Source organism: Cavia porcellus, unplaced genomic scaffold (assembly GCF_034190915.1).
Source record: "Cavia porcellus strain 051 isolate PalLab524CR breed Dunkin Hartley unplaced genomic scaffold, mCavPor4.1 scaffold_2, whole genome shotgun sequence".
Lineage (NCBI taxonomy): Eukaryota > Metazoa > Chordata > Mammalia > Rodentia > Caviidae > Cavia > Cavia porcellus.
In genome coordinates, this window is record NW_026947485.1 from 8,882,576 (window position 1) to 8,898,460 (window position 15,885).

Here is a 15,885-nt window from a genome sequence, read left to right on the forward strand (position 1 = left end):
ACATGAGTTCTCTAGAAGTGTGACCCAGCTGTCAGCGTGAGGGCTTTCAGAGGAATCTCCCATCACCACTGTCATGCCTTTGGTGGTTCCCAACACGCGGTCTGCCAAGGCCTAAACACTTAGGGTGACACACCCGGCACCCCTCCTCCTCGGGTTCTATTCTGGCAGCACTGAATCCTTGAATTTCCACACCAGCTCAGGCTTTTGCTGGCCTTTGGGTTTTGTTTTGGTTTAAAGCTGTGTAAATGCGCCCCACATCCGTCTTTGCTTCGACAAGCCCTGCTTACCCAGAATCAGCTGGAGATGTCAGCTCCTATGGGAAGCAGCCCCTGACACCTGGGTAGCATCCTCCTGTGTTTCAACAGTGTCCCTGAGAATTAATCTCTGTCTCATTTTGTGTGATAAACACACTGTGATAATGCTCAGATACCCAGTCTCCTAAATAATCCACATGGTCCCCGGCATCAGCTTATTCACTTGGCATCAGGGTACTTAGAACACAACAAACATTCAATACATTTTTGTTGAATTAAAAAACAAAAGGAACTGTGCGTGATGGCACAGGCCTGTATTCCCAACTTCTTGAGAGGCTGCAGCAGGAGGAGGCTCAAGTTTAAGGCCAGCCTGGGCAACTTAGCACAATCTTGTGACAAAATAAACAAAATAAAAAGCCTTGAGAATATAGCGCAGTGGTAGAGTGCTTGTATGTGGGAAAAGCTAGCTTAAAATTCAGTTTCTAAATTTGTTTAGAAAACAAAACAAAACAAAACAAATGAGCTATATGCAAGCACTATATAAAGCTCTGGGAATCTATAGGAAGCCATTTTACAGCAAATACTAAGATGCTTTGCTGTCTTGCACTTTTCCCCTGCCATTTGGTTATGCATTTCTGAATCAGAACTTAACCAGGGAAACAGAAACCACTGTGCGTATTTAACTTAGGGAGAATTGCGTGCAGGAACTGGAAACATGGTCAGTGCAGCGTGGAGAAGCCAGTAGAAACAGAGATTAGCAAAGTCCAGAGGCCACTAGAAGCCCAAGGCTGAAGAGACACAGGAGAAGATCAGGTCCCACAGAGGACAGGGAAAACTCTGATTTTCCCCTTATCCACCTCCTCCTCCCTTGCCAGCCAGCGTCCACCACTGTCTAAATCTAGCAGGAAGCCAGCAGCTGAGGAGGCATGGAGTCCCCCAAGGCCAACTTCCCCAGAATACAAACAGCCCCGCACCCGGGGGAGGCAGGGTCCCAGGATGACACAGTTTGGAACCAGCCAGCACCGTGTGCCTCAGCTGCTAACCAATGCTCAGATGGCCCAAGTGCCTGCTCTGGGTCCATACACCTCCAAAATGTCAGGGAGGGCAGGAGAGACACAAAGTGATAAGAGCATTCCCCAAAGGCACTAAACCTTTTATTCATACTGTGGTCCTAAGAGAAAACAAAACCAGAAAAACTAAGGGTGTCCTCCTACACGTGAAGACTTCACATCCTGCACTGGGAACCAGTGTCAGCCTGGCTTCTGGGTAGAGACCGATGCTTACAACAGTTTCAAAACAATCTAGCGGGTGGCCTTCGCGTTGCCAAAGGACAGAAAAGTTCAGCCTGATAACCCCTGGGGAACTCTCCGGCCACATTTAAAGATTGTAAACCCTCGACCACTCATTCTTGTCTTCCTCCTAGCACATCCCGTGCATAATTACCACGGAACTGTAACAGAGACCCTGAGTGGAGACACAATTATTTTTAAGTTAGGGGACGGAAGCCCGAAGTCCTGACACATAGCCAAATGACAGTTCTTACTTGGTGGAGGGTGGGAGGTAGACAGTGATCCGCTTCCAATTCTGGAACCTTTCTGAGGTGTAAATGGAACTTTCCGTGTAGTGGAGACAGCCGATGGTTGGAGGGACACATTCCTCGGCGACCAGATGCCAGTCCCTGCCGTTGTTCACCGAGAACTGGAGCTGCACACTGTGGGTGTCGCTGAAGGGCTTGCTGCAGCCCATGCTCATTTCGAACTGCAGGAAGGTGGATGCTGACACGTGAAAATCCCAGGTCTCGGCATAACGAGGTTTCCCTGCCAAAAAAGAAAAAACAAAACAAAAAGCAAACGCTGAATGCTTTTTTCTTACTTGGCTATTGTGATTGCAATCAGCATTCTCAACGGCAAACAAAAACCATGACTTATCTTCAGAGTCTCATGCATGCTTTGATTTTTGCTTTTGTAGTTACTGTTTTTAAATGGTTACTGTAGACTCAGAAATATGGAAGGCTGCTAATTTGAAGAGTTTTGCCACCTTGAGAAAGGCTGATATTCTACAGTCTTTTAAACCCACCATTCTGAAAATAAACTGGGCTCACCAAGTTATTTTAGAGGACATTACAACTTCTTTCCCCCAAGAGCCTCTCTTGGCAAAAGCAGTTAGGTGTGCAGTTTTGCATTAGAGAGTTTCCTTTTGAGGTTTAGTTAATTTAGTGTTCTAGTTAATCCAATATCCTCCCTTTATCTGGTGATAATATATACCTATGTTTTCAGTGAACATTAGCGCAGTATCCATAGAGAGACAGTCAATATCAACTTGACCTCCTTGGATTCGATACCAGTTGGCTTGCAAATCTAAAGAGCCATCAAATTTGTCTTGAAATCCAGTTTGAGAGCTGTCATTCATTCCAATAAGGACATCATCCAAAGCCCACTGGGCCGAGTGTTTTCCTGCAATTGGATGAAAGAAAGAGCCAGAGAAGGCTCATTATTACACAGTGATATGAACATCTTTGTACCCACGCTTTCAAATCCAATTGTACAGAAATTGACTGCAAATTAAGAGACACTGGACAACATGGGTGTGGCTGAGGCATGAGTTGGAAGTTACCAGGAACGTGGCGGTGAGCTGCAACTTACCATGCTGTGGCTGCCACCATCGAAAAGCTGTCGCGGGTGTCTTCGCTTCCCACGGCAGGTCAATGGAAATGATCTGTGGTTCCAGAAATGACATGAAGTCCAGCTCTCGAAGCAGATGCCAGAATATTCCGTTGTCGTTCGAATACTGAACAACAAGCCCTGAGTTATGAGACCATAAATTCCGTTACTGGGACAGCTTTCCTTGAGGCAAGGAACAGTGTTTTTTAAATGGCAAAAATGGCTGCAGCTTTAAATTGTGTCTCCTAGCACGGGGACACATCCATCTAACACCCAGGGAATGGAGTAGTAGACTGAAGGCTCATCAGTTTCTGGACAGTTTCTAATGCACTGAGTCCCAGTAAATGGAGATGAAAAAACACATAAACTCTTTTAAAAAGCACTCGGCTTTGTATGAATGATGATGAAGTTAGTGAGGGGAACATAAAAATCCACTTCAGATCATGCACTTGAATTTTAGATTTTGCTCTGAACATCACAAAGTCTCATACCATTCTTATGCACACAGAAGAAACGTCTTGATCTCCTGGCACAAAATCAAGTAGGGCTCTCAGCTGCCAAAAGCATCAGGCAGTGAGCATGGCCCAGCCTTTAATTCTATTAACCATAAAGATCCTTTAACTGGAGCTTTGCACTTTGTTAGGCCTTGGTTAGCAAAGCCTGCAGGAAGCAAAATTATTAACGAGAGAGCAGAATGACTCCTCCTTAGCGTTAGCTCCATTTTCCTTCCTCCAACTAGCCACACCCTTCCACCTGCCACTCGGGTGACAAGATTTAGCGAGCTGCACAGTGATCTTGCATCACCCCTGCTAACTTTCCCAGAAACATTTTCTTATCTGAAAACAGGACACAGGGGAAGGGTTATACTGGTTGCAAGGGAACAAACTATTAAGGATGAGACTACAGGAATATCACTGCTGGGCTCAGGAAGACACAAATACAGATGAAGGATGGAGCAGAGGGTTGGGGTCTCTCTAATTAACTATCCTAAAATTATTCCTAAAATTTGTACAGCCTGTTCAGAATGATGACTGGACACAGTGAACTATTTTCTAAGTATTCACAGCAATCTTGCCCAGTTACAGTGGCCATATTTATTTTATTGTATTCAAATGCTTGGAAAATTGTAAGTCATTCCTGATAGATTACAACTTTTAAGTTTCTTTATTATTGGTTGAACAGAACCTCTCCATCCCTTTAAATCATGTTTGATAACAAAGAGTTTGGTAAAATAAAGTTGTGATAAAATATAGAGCTGAAAGGAAGTTGTTTAATGCTGATTAATAGCACATAGAATTATGATTACCCAGGGATCACACTGGGGACAATAATGATGACCAGGCTTAAAATTAGGACTTTAAAGTGAAGTGAAGCAGTATTTTCAACTATATTTTAAACAAAAGAACTCATCCAACTGAAGGGCAGCGTAAAACCAATTCAAAGCCCAGGGCATCCTTGGAGGATGGAGTTAGAGCTTTGCCTGGTTGAGGAGAGATGTGTGTCAGGGGAGGAACTGTCACAGCAAACTTCATGTCACAAAAGGAAGCCAGAGGCTTGTGGTCTTCATTCAAGCTGAAGGCTACCTGGTTGAAGCTCCAGGCTCCGACCCTTGATGTTTGCTCAGTGTGTGCCCCACTGGCCTGTGCGATGTTGGATGGCTGAGAGTGTGGACTCTTCCAGAGTGACAGTGTCCTTGTGGCTATTAATTTATGTTAATATAGCTTACATTTAATAAGAAATATGAAAAACAAGGGGGGAGAGAGGGGGGGGGAGAGAGAGAGAGAGAAAGAGAGAGAGAGAAAGAGAGAGAGAGAAGAGACAGATGGAAAGGGAGAGGGAGAAAGAGGGACAGGGAGAGGAGAGGGAATGAATGAGAATTATTAAGACTGTTATTTGGGGTGGTCTATGTAGAAGGTGGATTACAGTACTAGAAATGAAGCATCCTGAATAACACTCATCCACTAATCCTTTCTAGTGACTTCTGTTCAAAGTACAGTCCAAGACCCGCACTGTATGTAACGTTCTGGAACAGGTCCTATCTGTGACAATGTTAAAAGTACATCTACAAATGCTTTGACACTCTTTCCTTCAGGAAATGCAGCTTAGTGCACTTCCTTTTGAGTGGAGATGAACTTAGTAACTCACTTCTAATGAACGGAATGTGGTAGGAGCGCTGTGGGCAGCTTCTGGGACAGGTCACTGGAGGCACTGCTGTGGGACCAAGGGTGTAGTCAGTATGGAGCTCCTGCCTTGCATGCATGAGGCTCTGGGTGCAGTCCTAACGATCACAAAAAAATATCCAGCCTATGCCCATGTCTACACAGGAAGAATCTAAAGCCTCTTGCCAAAGCCAGAGGAGAACTGAAGCCTTTTGCTAGTAAGCAAATGAGTAACCATCACGGAAACAGATCACACAGCCCTGATCTCCCAGTGGCTAAGCCATCTGGACTTCCTCTTGACTATGGCCTCATGGGAGATGCGAGGGGCGGAACCACTCAGCTAAACTGCCCTGACCTCGTGATCCACAGAAATTGTAAGCTACCATGTGTTTGTGGTGTGAGTCACTCAGCTTTAGGGTAGTTTGTTATAGGCTCGCCTCCCCGGCCCTCCAGAACCAGAATCTGCATGGTAACAAACTGCAAATCCCAACTGACTTCAGGCTCTGGCAGTGGGTCCTCCATCTACTGACTGCTGCTTTCTCCTCTAACAGGTTCTTCAGGTAGCAGAGTTCTGAGAGAGGAAGCCCACTTCTGAAGGACAAGGAAGGCACACCTTCCAGAGAAGGAGGAGGGAGCAGCGGAGTGGGAGGGAGACCGCGGCCCACACTTCCATCAGTGGCTGAGCCTCCTCCGCTGTGTCATCTACACTTTGCACATGCAGATAAACCACGCCACCCTAGTGCGCCTGCAGAACGGCTAAGGACTGCAAAACATTTCTCTGTTTAAATGACAACTCCATCTGCACCCTGCCTAGGCTAAGAAAACAGCCTAATTTTGACTGTAATTCCAAATACGTAAATTGATGCTTCAGCTTGAGTAAGTAAAGAACCTTCACTTTCATCACTGGAAGAGGTTTGCTTCAGGATTTGGGCAGATTTACATGCTAACGACCAGTTTTCAAGAAAAGGCTGAGAATTTGATGCGAGTTTCATGGCCAGCGCTGAGCTGAAGAAAATGCCTCTGGATGAGCTGAACATAAGTTGCTTGTTCCTACAGAGATCCTGAGGCTACCAGCCCCACAGGGTGGGCATCGGCTCTTGTCACCCGAAGGTGAGGCAGAGCCCTCAGATCTACACTGTGTTCATACCTAAGGTCTTCTTTCTTTGCTTACATACAAATAAGGGTCCCAATATGGAAACTTTGAAAGCATCACACCTGGGCACTTTCTTTAGGTTTCAATTTATTAAATGTCACTTTCTTTGTGAGCCCCTACCCAAACCATTTACCTAAATCAGCACTTCCCCCACGTAAGTTTACTTTCTATCTTAGCACCTTTCTTTCTGTCAGCCTCTTACAGCCAACCATTTCCTTGTTCCCTTAAGTGGTTGTTCCCCATATAGCACACGGTGGGCTTGCGCTTCTGGTCTCCTTTGCTACCCTCTTTGTTTTTTCCTCTGGCTGACAGCATCCAGCATCCAACCAGTGGATGCTTCATTATCTTGGAGGCTGGAATGAGGACCTCAGATGAGCCAGCAAGGAAATGTAGCCCAAGGGAGAAATCGTGCTGGAACCCGTTGGTACTTAGATGGCTATCTGTTACCACAGCATAACCTAACTCATCACGGCCGACCCGTCTGTCTTTGGGTGGCCCGTGTCTGTAGCACTTGGAACAGTGCCTGCTCTAGGACAGATTTTTAATGAAGTTCTGCAGAATTACTAAAGGAAAGCCTTTGGTTAGTGAGGCTAGGACCAAGGAAAGTCAAAGCTGATGAGCAGTGCTCCTGACTAACAGGTATTGCTTGAGCCAGTGTTTTACACAGCCATATCTGACATGGCTACAAGCCGAGATGAGAATTTTGTAGAACTTTTCATGCACTGCTTCTGAAGCTGTCTATGGATTTCATGCTGAAAACACTCTGGGTGCCTCAAGGAACCTCTCATACCCATCCTGGAGCTCCTGGAGGCCCTGTGCTCCCAGGGTTTTGCATTTCCCCCAGGACTGAGCCCTCTGAAACTGAAGAGGGACTGGGTGCTTAGCCAGAGTTCAGGGTGAGGAGAGGAGGAGTGTAGTAGGATGATTAATTCTGGAGTCAAAGTGAGTAGCTTGAGTCCTGTGTGTTTATTAAGTGCATGACTGTGGGCAGGGTACATGGCTGGCTTCTGCCTCCAACTTCACATCTATAAAATAGGGTTAATAACAGCACAGACGACAAAGGGATGCCACAGGGATGAGAGGAATTCACACCAGAGAAACACTTGGTCCCTCCCACGGCAGAGGTCCGGGAAAAGCTGGCATTTATTTTACCAAGGGTCTCTCCTACACGAGGATCGCGGTCCCCCACAACCTGCTCAGGAGCAGAGGCAGGGTTTGCTGTGCACTCAGGAATGCCCTGCGAGTTTTAGCCGCACTCAGTGCCCAAGTCTCTGTTCCTGTCATTTTCCTTTTCCTATACAGAGTTCCCTGAAACAAATGCCTTCTTATCCTGCCTACACCCAGAGTGGCTGTGGGATTTTTCAGATCTGGATGAAAAATGTTAAGAGATCTTGGCTCCATGCAACCTCCCTTTCTCTATGAAGGGTGAGGGAAGAGAAGGAACCATTCAAGGGAAGGTATGAGTTTGTAAAATCCAGGCCAATGTCTGGGAGAAATAAGGACTAATTTGCCAACAGTAACTGTGATTTCTATGGAAATAGAGTCGCTTACCTTCATTTCTAGCCCTTGGCTTGATGCAGGTAATACCTGAAGTTTTGCTTCCAATTTGTATATAAAATTGAACGAGTCTGGGGAAGAAAAATTTCTGTTTACTTACAGATAAGTGAATCTAGGAGAGCTTTAATCCTTTGTATTTTGTAATATAAAGAAAAAAACTCCCATAGTTCTTAAGCACTATTTTCAAACTAGAGGTCATAGGACAGGCAGAAAGTATATAGATTGTAGTAAGGTAATTCTGTAACCATTTCAAATAAATTAATAATAGTCCTAAATTTTATTCTGTATAGTAAAACAAAAAAAACCTTTAATCTCACTTCTGTTGTAATTTAATGGGAAATTTCTTAAATCCGGATAATTCTGTCATTAGAAATTCAAGATAAAAAACTGACACTCTAAAGTTCACCACTGTTTGTTCAGAGCTAGATAATTACATCTATTATTGATTTAGACTCAACGGGTTTCTTAGTGTAATGAAATTATGCCTCCATCCACGGTAACCATTTGCTTGACAAATATCTTTGAGAAAAGGATGTGGAAGGAAAGGAAGAGAAAAAATATGAAAGCAGCTTCAGATTTCAGAGAGGAGAATTTCAAACTTTCTTCCATTTCCTTCCTTCAAATTCTCAAGTAAATTAACTGATTTTTTTTAAAAAAAAAGCACTTTCATTTTAGGTGTGCTACTATTTCATTTAACCTTAACAATCAAACAGTTCTGTATTTTACCAGTAGGTGTCCAGGTAGGCCTTTAACATTTCCTGGTAGTTTTAAATAAGTGACTACAAACTTAGATAAATGAAGATGTACCATTTTTAGATGCTGAGATTAAAGTTGGAAACATCCTTGTTTATCAGCATACATTAAGAATAATATCAACAAATTTTCAAAATAACAACTCGAGAAAACCAAGCTAAATGCACACTAGCCATGCAGGCTCTGGAGATGATTATGTTGATTAACAAATTGTGGTACGATTTTTGCAGGAACTATGCATTTGATTACAGAGCTAAAGTTCGGTTTCATTTCACACATCAGAACATACATGTGGAAACGTTATTACATAAACTCTCAGCGACACCAGAGTGTGTTAGGTTAGAGCCATACTGCTCTCAAGGAGAAGCATGCCAGCTAGCACCTCACCGGATATTCCTGGTGTCCAGGGGGACAGTCCTTGCTTCCCTCTTCCCAGGGCCGTTGAAGTAGAGAGACCTGCCGTCGTTCAGCGTCCCACAGCCTGTGCCCACCTGGCCGCCGGTGATCTTGTACCACAGTGGGCTGAGCTTCCCCTCGAACCTATCGAACATCTCGCTGTGGTTGGGGATGTTTGACGCACAGGATCCCTGGGCAGCTTCAGACAAAGGAGAGAGCCTGGGTTGGAATCTCTGAACAGTGACAGGTACACTCAACGCTCAGGCAAAGACAGAACTTGCACAGGTGCTCCAGGAAGGAAGCCACCTGGAAATCCGCATCTCATGACTGTCTGAAGAGCCTTGATGATCACCACCAAAGATGCTGCTCTGCCTCTGGAATTTTAATTTTTGTGTTTTTAGGAAATAAAGAGAGACACTAGGAACAATGTGATTGCCCAGGGCTTGTTACTTAGGGGGTCTGTGTAAAATGTGAAGTAGATTTTGTCTGTAATAAAATGTGCTCATTTGTGGTCCTTCTAGTACAGCGTCACTGAGGGGAGCAAGTCCTAGATTTAAAAAATGCCACCCTGGAAACTACAAGTGACAGCACTGTCCCCACGAGCCTGACTGCCACTGGGTATCTGTCTCTGGCTCCATGCAGATGCGGGGCAGAGCACTGACCGGCTGGGAAGCGGCCTTGGGAAGCTGCCTCCAGGAAAACCTCAGAAACAATATTCTAAAGCTCCTGATAATTTCTCTGATTTTCACTTTGAAGTGCAACTCTGTTTTCGTTTTTCTGTAGTAACATTCAAAGGTGACTGATCAGAAAATGATTCACTTGTAATGCTCTCTTTTGGGAATCTTGGGTTTATTGCTTTATAATTTCAATATTTACTTTAAATGTATAAAATTATATTCTTTTTTTAAATTGGTACTGCACGCTTGCAAGGCAGGTGCTTATGCTGCTGAGCTAAATTCCCAGCCCCTCTTTTCTTTTTTTTTTTAAGGCAGCGTAAAGAGCTCGGGGAAAACCTACAGTCATGTGGTGAAGAGTCTGGGTTTGGGTCTTAGGGAACGGCGGTTTGAGTTTGAAGCTCAGCTCTGGCAACTCCTGGCTGTGTAACTTGAATTACTAACCCCTCTGTCCCTCACTTACTGCGAGTGTAAGCAGAGGTTACAGGACCACAGCATAGGGTTATTGGAATCAAAAGGTATGAAATAGAAAGCACTGACTGTAGAGCCTGGCACACAGTAGGACTTCAACCAATGTGCATTTGAGTGCTGTTATAACACACAAAGTCCTTCTGGGGAGTGAAGTTCATATTATCAAGCTTTCTTCCAGAGACAGCTTGGAACTCTCTGACTGCCTCTGTGGCCCACATGGCAAACTCCCCCAGTCCTGAGGCCTGAGAGGAATAAACTCAGGATCTACTTGTTTGAAAGAGCATGAAATACAGCAAGGGCAGACAAACATTTACAACAAACCATCAGACCCGCACTCCCGCCTTACCCGTGTACCCCAGGTCGCAGAAGCACACGCCCGAGATGCAGTCCCCGCGGCCACTGCAGTAGCTGGGACAGGGCTCGGATATGTACACTCCATCCAGCCCGAAGGGAGGCACGTTCTTCTGGGAGCTGCTCTCCTGGATCCACCGGAACCGGGTCTTGCTGCTGGGAAACACAACATGCCTGTCTCTCAAACCTCACTTCCCACCAAAACACCTGAGCACAGAAAGCTTCAAAAGCAGCTCCAGAGATTTAATATTTACCTGGGTGTCCCTGACTGCTTGGTCACACATTTAACTTTCGTGAGATGTCTCTTTCAAATCTTTCTCAAATCTCGATTTCTTCCTCAGTATGGATGTTTCAGTACCAGGAGGCTAACAGGTACGGAACTTTTCTTTTTTAATAGAAGGCTTTTGATGGCCAGAAGCATATTATAGGATTTCACTGCATATTTCCCTACCCCTTTTTCTGTTAGTAATGCTAATTAGGAAGGTATTGTTTCTTTTACTTAGTACTACATATTCTCATAATAATAATTTAATGAGTACCAGAAGCAGCTATTAGGGAACTTTTGAAATTATCAAGTAGAACCTTCTTTGCAAGGACGTATTATGGCTTGTGTCTGGATGTCCCCAAGAGCCTCATGCTGTGATGCTAGGATTAAGGGCGGGCGATTACTGAATCAGCCCACTGATTGGTTTGGCACCTCCTTAATCCCCATAGCATGGAAACAATATAAGGGACAGAAACAGGTTTGTCTTGCCCTTGCTTGCTTTGCTACCTTTGCCCGCCATGAACTGGTCTTCTCTGCCACGCCACCCTGTGTTGTGTCATTTGATTATAGATTGAAACCTCTACAAGCTGTGAGCTAAATAAACCTTTCCTCCCTTAACTTTGGGCATTGGGTGTTTTGTCTCAGCAATGACAAAAGTAACCAAGAAGGACACATGGGGGACTCCGGCTATCAGTCACTGTCATGAGGGAGGAGTTAAGTTTGTGCTAATAACTCTGTTGCCTTCCTGTCCCACCCTCTTTTTTTCTGTCACTTTCCTTCCTTTTTTTCTCCCTTCCTCCTTCCTTCCCTTCTTTCTTTCCTTCCTAGCTTGTTTCACTCTTTCCCTCTCTTTTTCTTGGTGCCTGGAAGTTAAACACAGGAAATTTGCACTGAGCTACACCCCAGTCACTTTTTATTTATTTAGTGACAAGGTCTCACTAGGTCACTCTACTTGGGCTCAAACTTGTAATCTTCCTGCCTCAGCCTCCAGAGCGCTGGGATTACAGGCTTTCACCACCATGCCTGGCTTCTTCTCTCACTATTAAATCTCTAAGATGCCCACTGAACAACCAGGCAGGCTGCCAATCCACCCTAGGAACCAGTGCACAGAAGAGGGGCCCGGTGCAGGGCTTCACACTCTTGGACACCAATGCTGTCTGGTCCTGCTGCTCCCAGAAGCTCAGTGCTGAGGCCACCACGCTAACACTTGTCCCCTACTCTGCTCAACTTCGCCATCCTTCCGACACAAAAGTCTTTTCAAATATATGGAAATACAGATTCACCCACAATTTCACAACAGGGAAACACCTTTTCCTTCTGAATTCTACTAAAATCAAAGGAGGAAGAGGTTTATCCAGACTCCAATTTATTTTGCTGCCAATATTTACAGACTTGGGTGATCCCAGCTTCCAGTAAACAAGGGCAAAGAATCTCACAGATTAAAGAAGATGGTCAAGAATGGCCATAAAGTGGATGGGTGCTGTAATTAAAGCACTCAGGAAGGCTGAGGCAGGAGGATTTCAAGTTTGAACCCTGATAGGGCAATTTAGGAGACTTTGTCTCAAAAATATAAATGAATGAATGAATGAATAAACAAATAAGGAGGAAAAATGAATAAATTAATGACTGGGACATAGCCCAGTGGCAGAGCATCCCCGGGTTCACTCCCCAGTACTGCTAAAATGCAAAAAGAATAATTACAGAAAAAGAAGTCTCCTCCTCGCCTCTGTTATTGTGAAAATATCACGACAGCATCAGAATGTGCTTCTTTTAGTTCTTCAAGTAACTTTGGAAATTTTGGAAATACTGAACCATAACTCTGACTTTATTTCTGCATTATTTTAGGTCAGCTACTGTTGGAAAATCAGATTGTAACCAACAACATTATTAGGTTTAAAAGGTTTTTTTTCTTTTTACAGGTTCATCACCTCCTAATGCCAGCTTTAATTTCAGTGTGTAAAGAGGAAGGTGAACATGTCACAGTATTTCTTTGAGTCCCAATTTGAAATGCATTAGTCTTATTTATTTATTTTCTGTCTTTTTGAGACAGGGTTTCACTATGCAATTCAGGATGGCCCTGGACTCACTTTGTAGCCCTGGATGGCCTCAAACTCACAGTGATCCTCCTGCTTCAGCCTCCTGAGTTGAGATTACAGGCATGGGCTATCACACATAGCCTGTACTGGTGTTATTTTAAAAGACAAAAAGTATCACAGCATTTCTTTGAATTCTAATTAAAAAATGCATTGGTCTTATTTTTAAAGGCAAAATCGAACTGAACTAAAGGAGATTTTAAAAACAAAGCAAAAGGAAAATAAATAAGCATAATTGTCTCTACATCCTGGATTTTGGAGAAATTCCTTTTATTAGAGATATCCTGTTATTCAGCTGGGAAGATACCCCTCATCTCAGAGCAAATACATGGGATGAATGGCTGCCAGAATTGGCCAATCCTCGGCCCCCCTTGCAACAGCCAAAGGAGGGAATCAGTGAACAGGCCACACTGAATAGTCATGCCTAGATTCTATGCTTTCAAAATCTAGGAGGTGCAGCCTTCCAGCTCTTGATATTGTTAATGTGCTAGCCTTGCTTTTTCAAGGAGACACAGCGAAACACACAGAAATTGTTTCTGGCTGAACAGCCTTGTGTTTATCTTGGAAAACATTTTAAAAAGGGAGATGTCTTCATTGTTGTTAATCATGTAGCTGGTTATTTTGCTTGTTCAACATTCCTGCTTTCAGAGGATGTGCAGCGAGCACCTGCAACACGCCAGACACAGTGCTAGGGCTGGGGTTACCATGGAAGCAAACTACACACACTGCCTGTGGTCTAGGGGTCCGTGATGGACTGAGAAGATGCACTTATCAAGGACCTGCACAAACAAAGGTGCACATGCCACCCTGACCACCACCATCCAGCAGGACACAGAGTCAGGAGTTCACGTAATAGAAGTCTTCAGCTTGGCAGGAAGCGACGCACAGGAAGTGATGCTTTAGGAGCAAGATGGAGTTTAATCTTACATCATTTTACTCGAAACATGCCATAGTGTGGCTGACTATGGAAATCATAGATCAAAACTTCCCCTTAGTTTTGCATATTTCAGACAGGCACAAAGAACTAAACACTGCATTTCTTTTTCCCTTCCCAATTCCCATCTTACTGGCAGGGGCCCTGCCACCCTCCTACTGCCACACAGTTCTGGGACGCTGCACCAGCTTGTCCTGTGCAGGTGTGCACAGATGACAGGTGGTACAGAGGTGCTTAGCAGAATACTAAGCAACTGTGTTTCTGTCCCTGCCCAGAGATATCACTGTCTGCACTCTTCTGCACTGGGAACCTCAGGCAGGCTGTGCTGCCTCCCAAGTGGATGGGGATGCCCGAAAGCTGGGGAAGATGTACCAGCGTGTATTTACACCACCAGCGTCTCTCCTCTGTACGCAAGAACTATGCAGACTGATATGACTCTAAACTGCTCCCTTGAGAAAATCAGCTCAGAATTATTTCAGAAAGAGCAGGGTTCTAGTAACTATTGCAAGCATATTGCCTCATGGCAAAATAATTCCAAGTTTGAACAGTTTTAACACTTGGAGTTCTCAGCTTTTGAATGCTGCATTTGGACACAGCTGAGCCTAACATATTGCAAAAGGTACAACAGCTCATTTACTTGTGATGAAGTGGAAACATTTACTGTTCTTTAGCAGAGGGCTTTTTCATCACACAGGCCATCAATTAGCAAGCTGGTTAGTATCCAAATGAAGCAGGAAGCTGGGTGGCAATGGAGAGGATTTCTTCTTCCAAAAGCTGAAGTCTCAGAAAATATTGATACATTTGGAGTCTCAAAATATTGGCTCACTTTGTGATGCTAAGGACAATATTTTCTTATTTCTTGAATGTGGCTCTACCAATTGGAGTATTCTACCCAATGCAAAACACACTGTAGTGACAGATGCAGTTATGTATTATGGAGTTTTGGAAAAATCCAATTAGATTTCTGGTCCTGGGCTCACTATTGTTTATCTGATTTTGTTGTGATGTGCTTGAGCACCTTGATATTCTAGTCCCTGCAGAAAGAAAGATGTGCCTCCCTCTATCTATTTGGAAGGGCTGTGGGGGGCCGTGGTTTCAGGAAGTTGCGGGGAGGAAGGCAGGGTGGAGTGGTGGGTACAGGAAGCCAGTGAGATCTCTGGCTAGCTGCCACTGTTTCCCCACATTATGTTGGGAAAGGTAGGGTAGGTAACTTGTCTTCACGGATACAGATAGTAAGATCAGGGCATGAACAGCTAAAGCTGGGGAGCCCTGGAGGAGAGCGAAAGCATCTTGCAGTGGAGAGACGTGAGTCACCAGAGCTAGGGGAGGTGACACTACATGGTCACAATGACCCTCTCCCTTCACCACACATGTCCCTCTGTAACATGACTTTTATGCACTTTCTATCAGAACAGGAGTCCACATCCTCACCTCCCAAATATTAAGTAGTTTTGCAACTTGGTTGACCAGAAAGACATAGCAAATTAAGATAAATCCTCCAGATACCTCAGTTCTTTTGGAACTCTGGAACCGGTCAACAGTAAAAATACTAGGAGGAAGAGCACAGTGAGAAGATGCAGCTGAACCCAAAAGCCAGCTCTCCAACTGAACACAGCTGCCAGATGGTGGCTAGGAGAGAGCCCAGCACAACCACCCAGGGAGCCCGAGAGAGATAATGCACCATTGCATTAAGCCACTAAGCTTTGGAGGAGTGTTTTGCACGGCAGGAGATAACGATGCAAATATCATCTTAGACTCAACTAAGGAATGTAGACCAAAAGCAAGGCTGATTTTTAAAAAAAAAGAAATGCAGCTGTGCATCCTTGATTCCCTTTTCCTCTCACTGGTTAAGAGATGACAGGTCTTGGCTCCAAAATAGGAAGTTATGTGCTCAGAATGGCAGAGCCAAGTTATCAACTCTCAACTGCCCATCTTTGGACTATTATATAAGAAAGTATAAACTAACTTATTTAAACTTTGTTGAGCATTTGTTTGTGTGTTTCTCTGACACAGTAGTGGATCTGTATTTTAACTAATGCCCGCTGCAAGTGAAATTCTTAGGTTTCATTAAAAGTGATAGGCTCATTAGCTCTGCCGCCTACACAGCAGCTCTCCACAGCCTTTGACTCGCTCTTTGATAAACCACGAAGATCACTGACACATGA

The 15,885-nt window shown here is 44.4% G+C and overlaps 1 protein-coding gene across 2 annotated transcripts in view; it reads right to left on the reverse strand.

Moving 5' to 3' along the window:
- Reln (reelin) overlaps positions 1–15,885 on the reverse strand; it is a 442,954-nt gene that overhangs the window by 75,389 nt on the left and 351,680 nt on the right. For both annotated transcript variants that reach the window (XM_063237786.1, XM_063237784.1), the window contains exons 29-34: positions 10,424–10,581; positions 8,924–9,131; positions 7,778–7,854; positions 2,897–3,055; positions 2,519–2,707; positions 1,798–2,071 (exon numbers count right to left, since the gene is read on the reverse strand). In XM_063237786.1, coding sequence (XP_063093856.1) covers positions 1,798–2,071; positions 2,519–2,707; positions 2,897–3,055; positions 7,778–7,854; positions 8,924–9,131; positions 10,424–10,581 — 1,065 coding nt within the window. The remainder of the gene's footprint in view (positions 1–1,797; positions 2,072–2,518; positions 2,708–2,896; positions 3,056–7,777; positions 7,855–8,923; positions 9,132–10,423; positions 10,582–15,885) is intronic.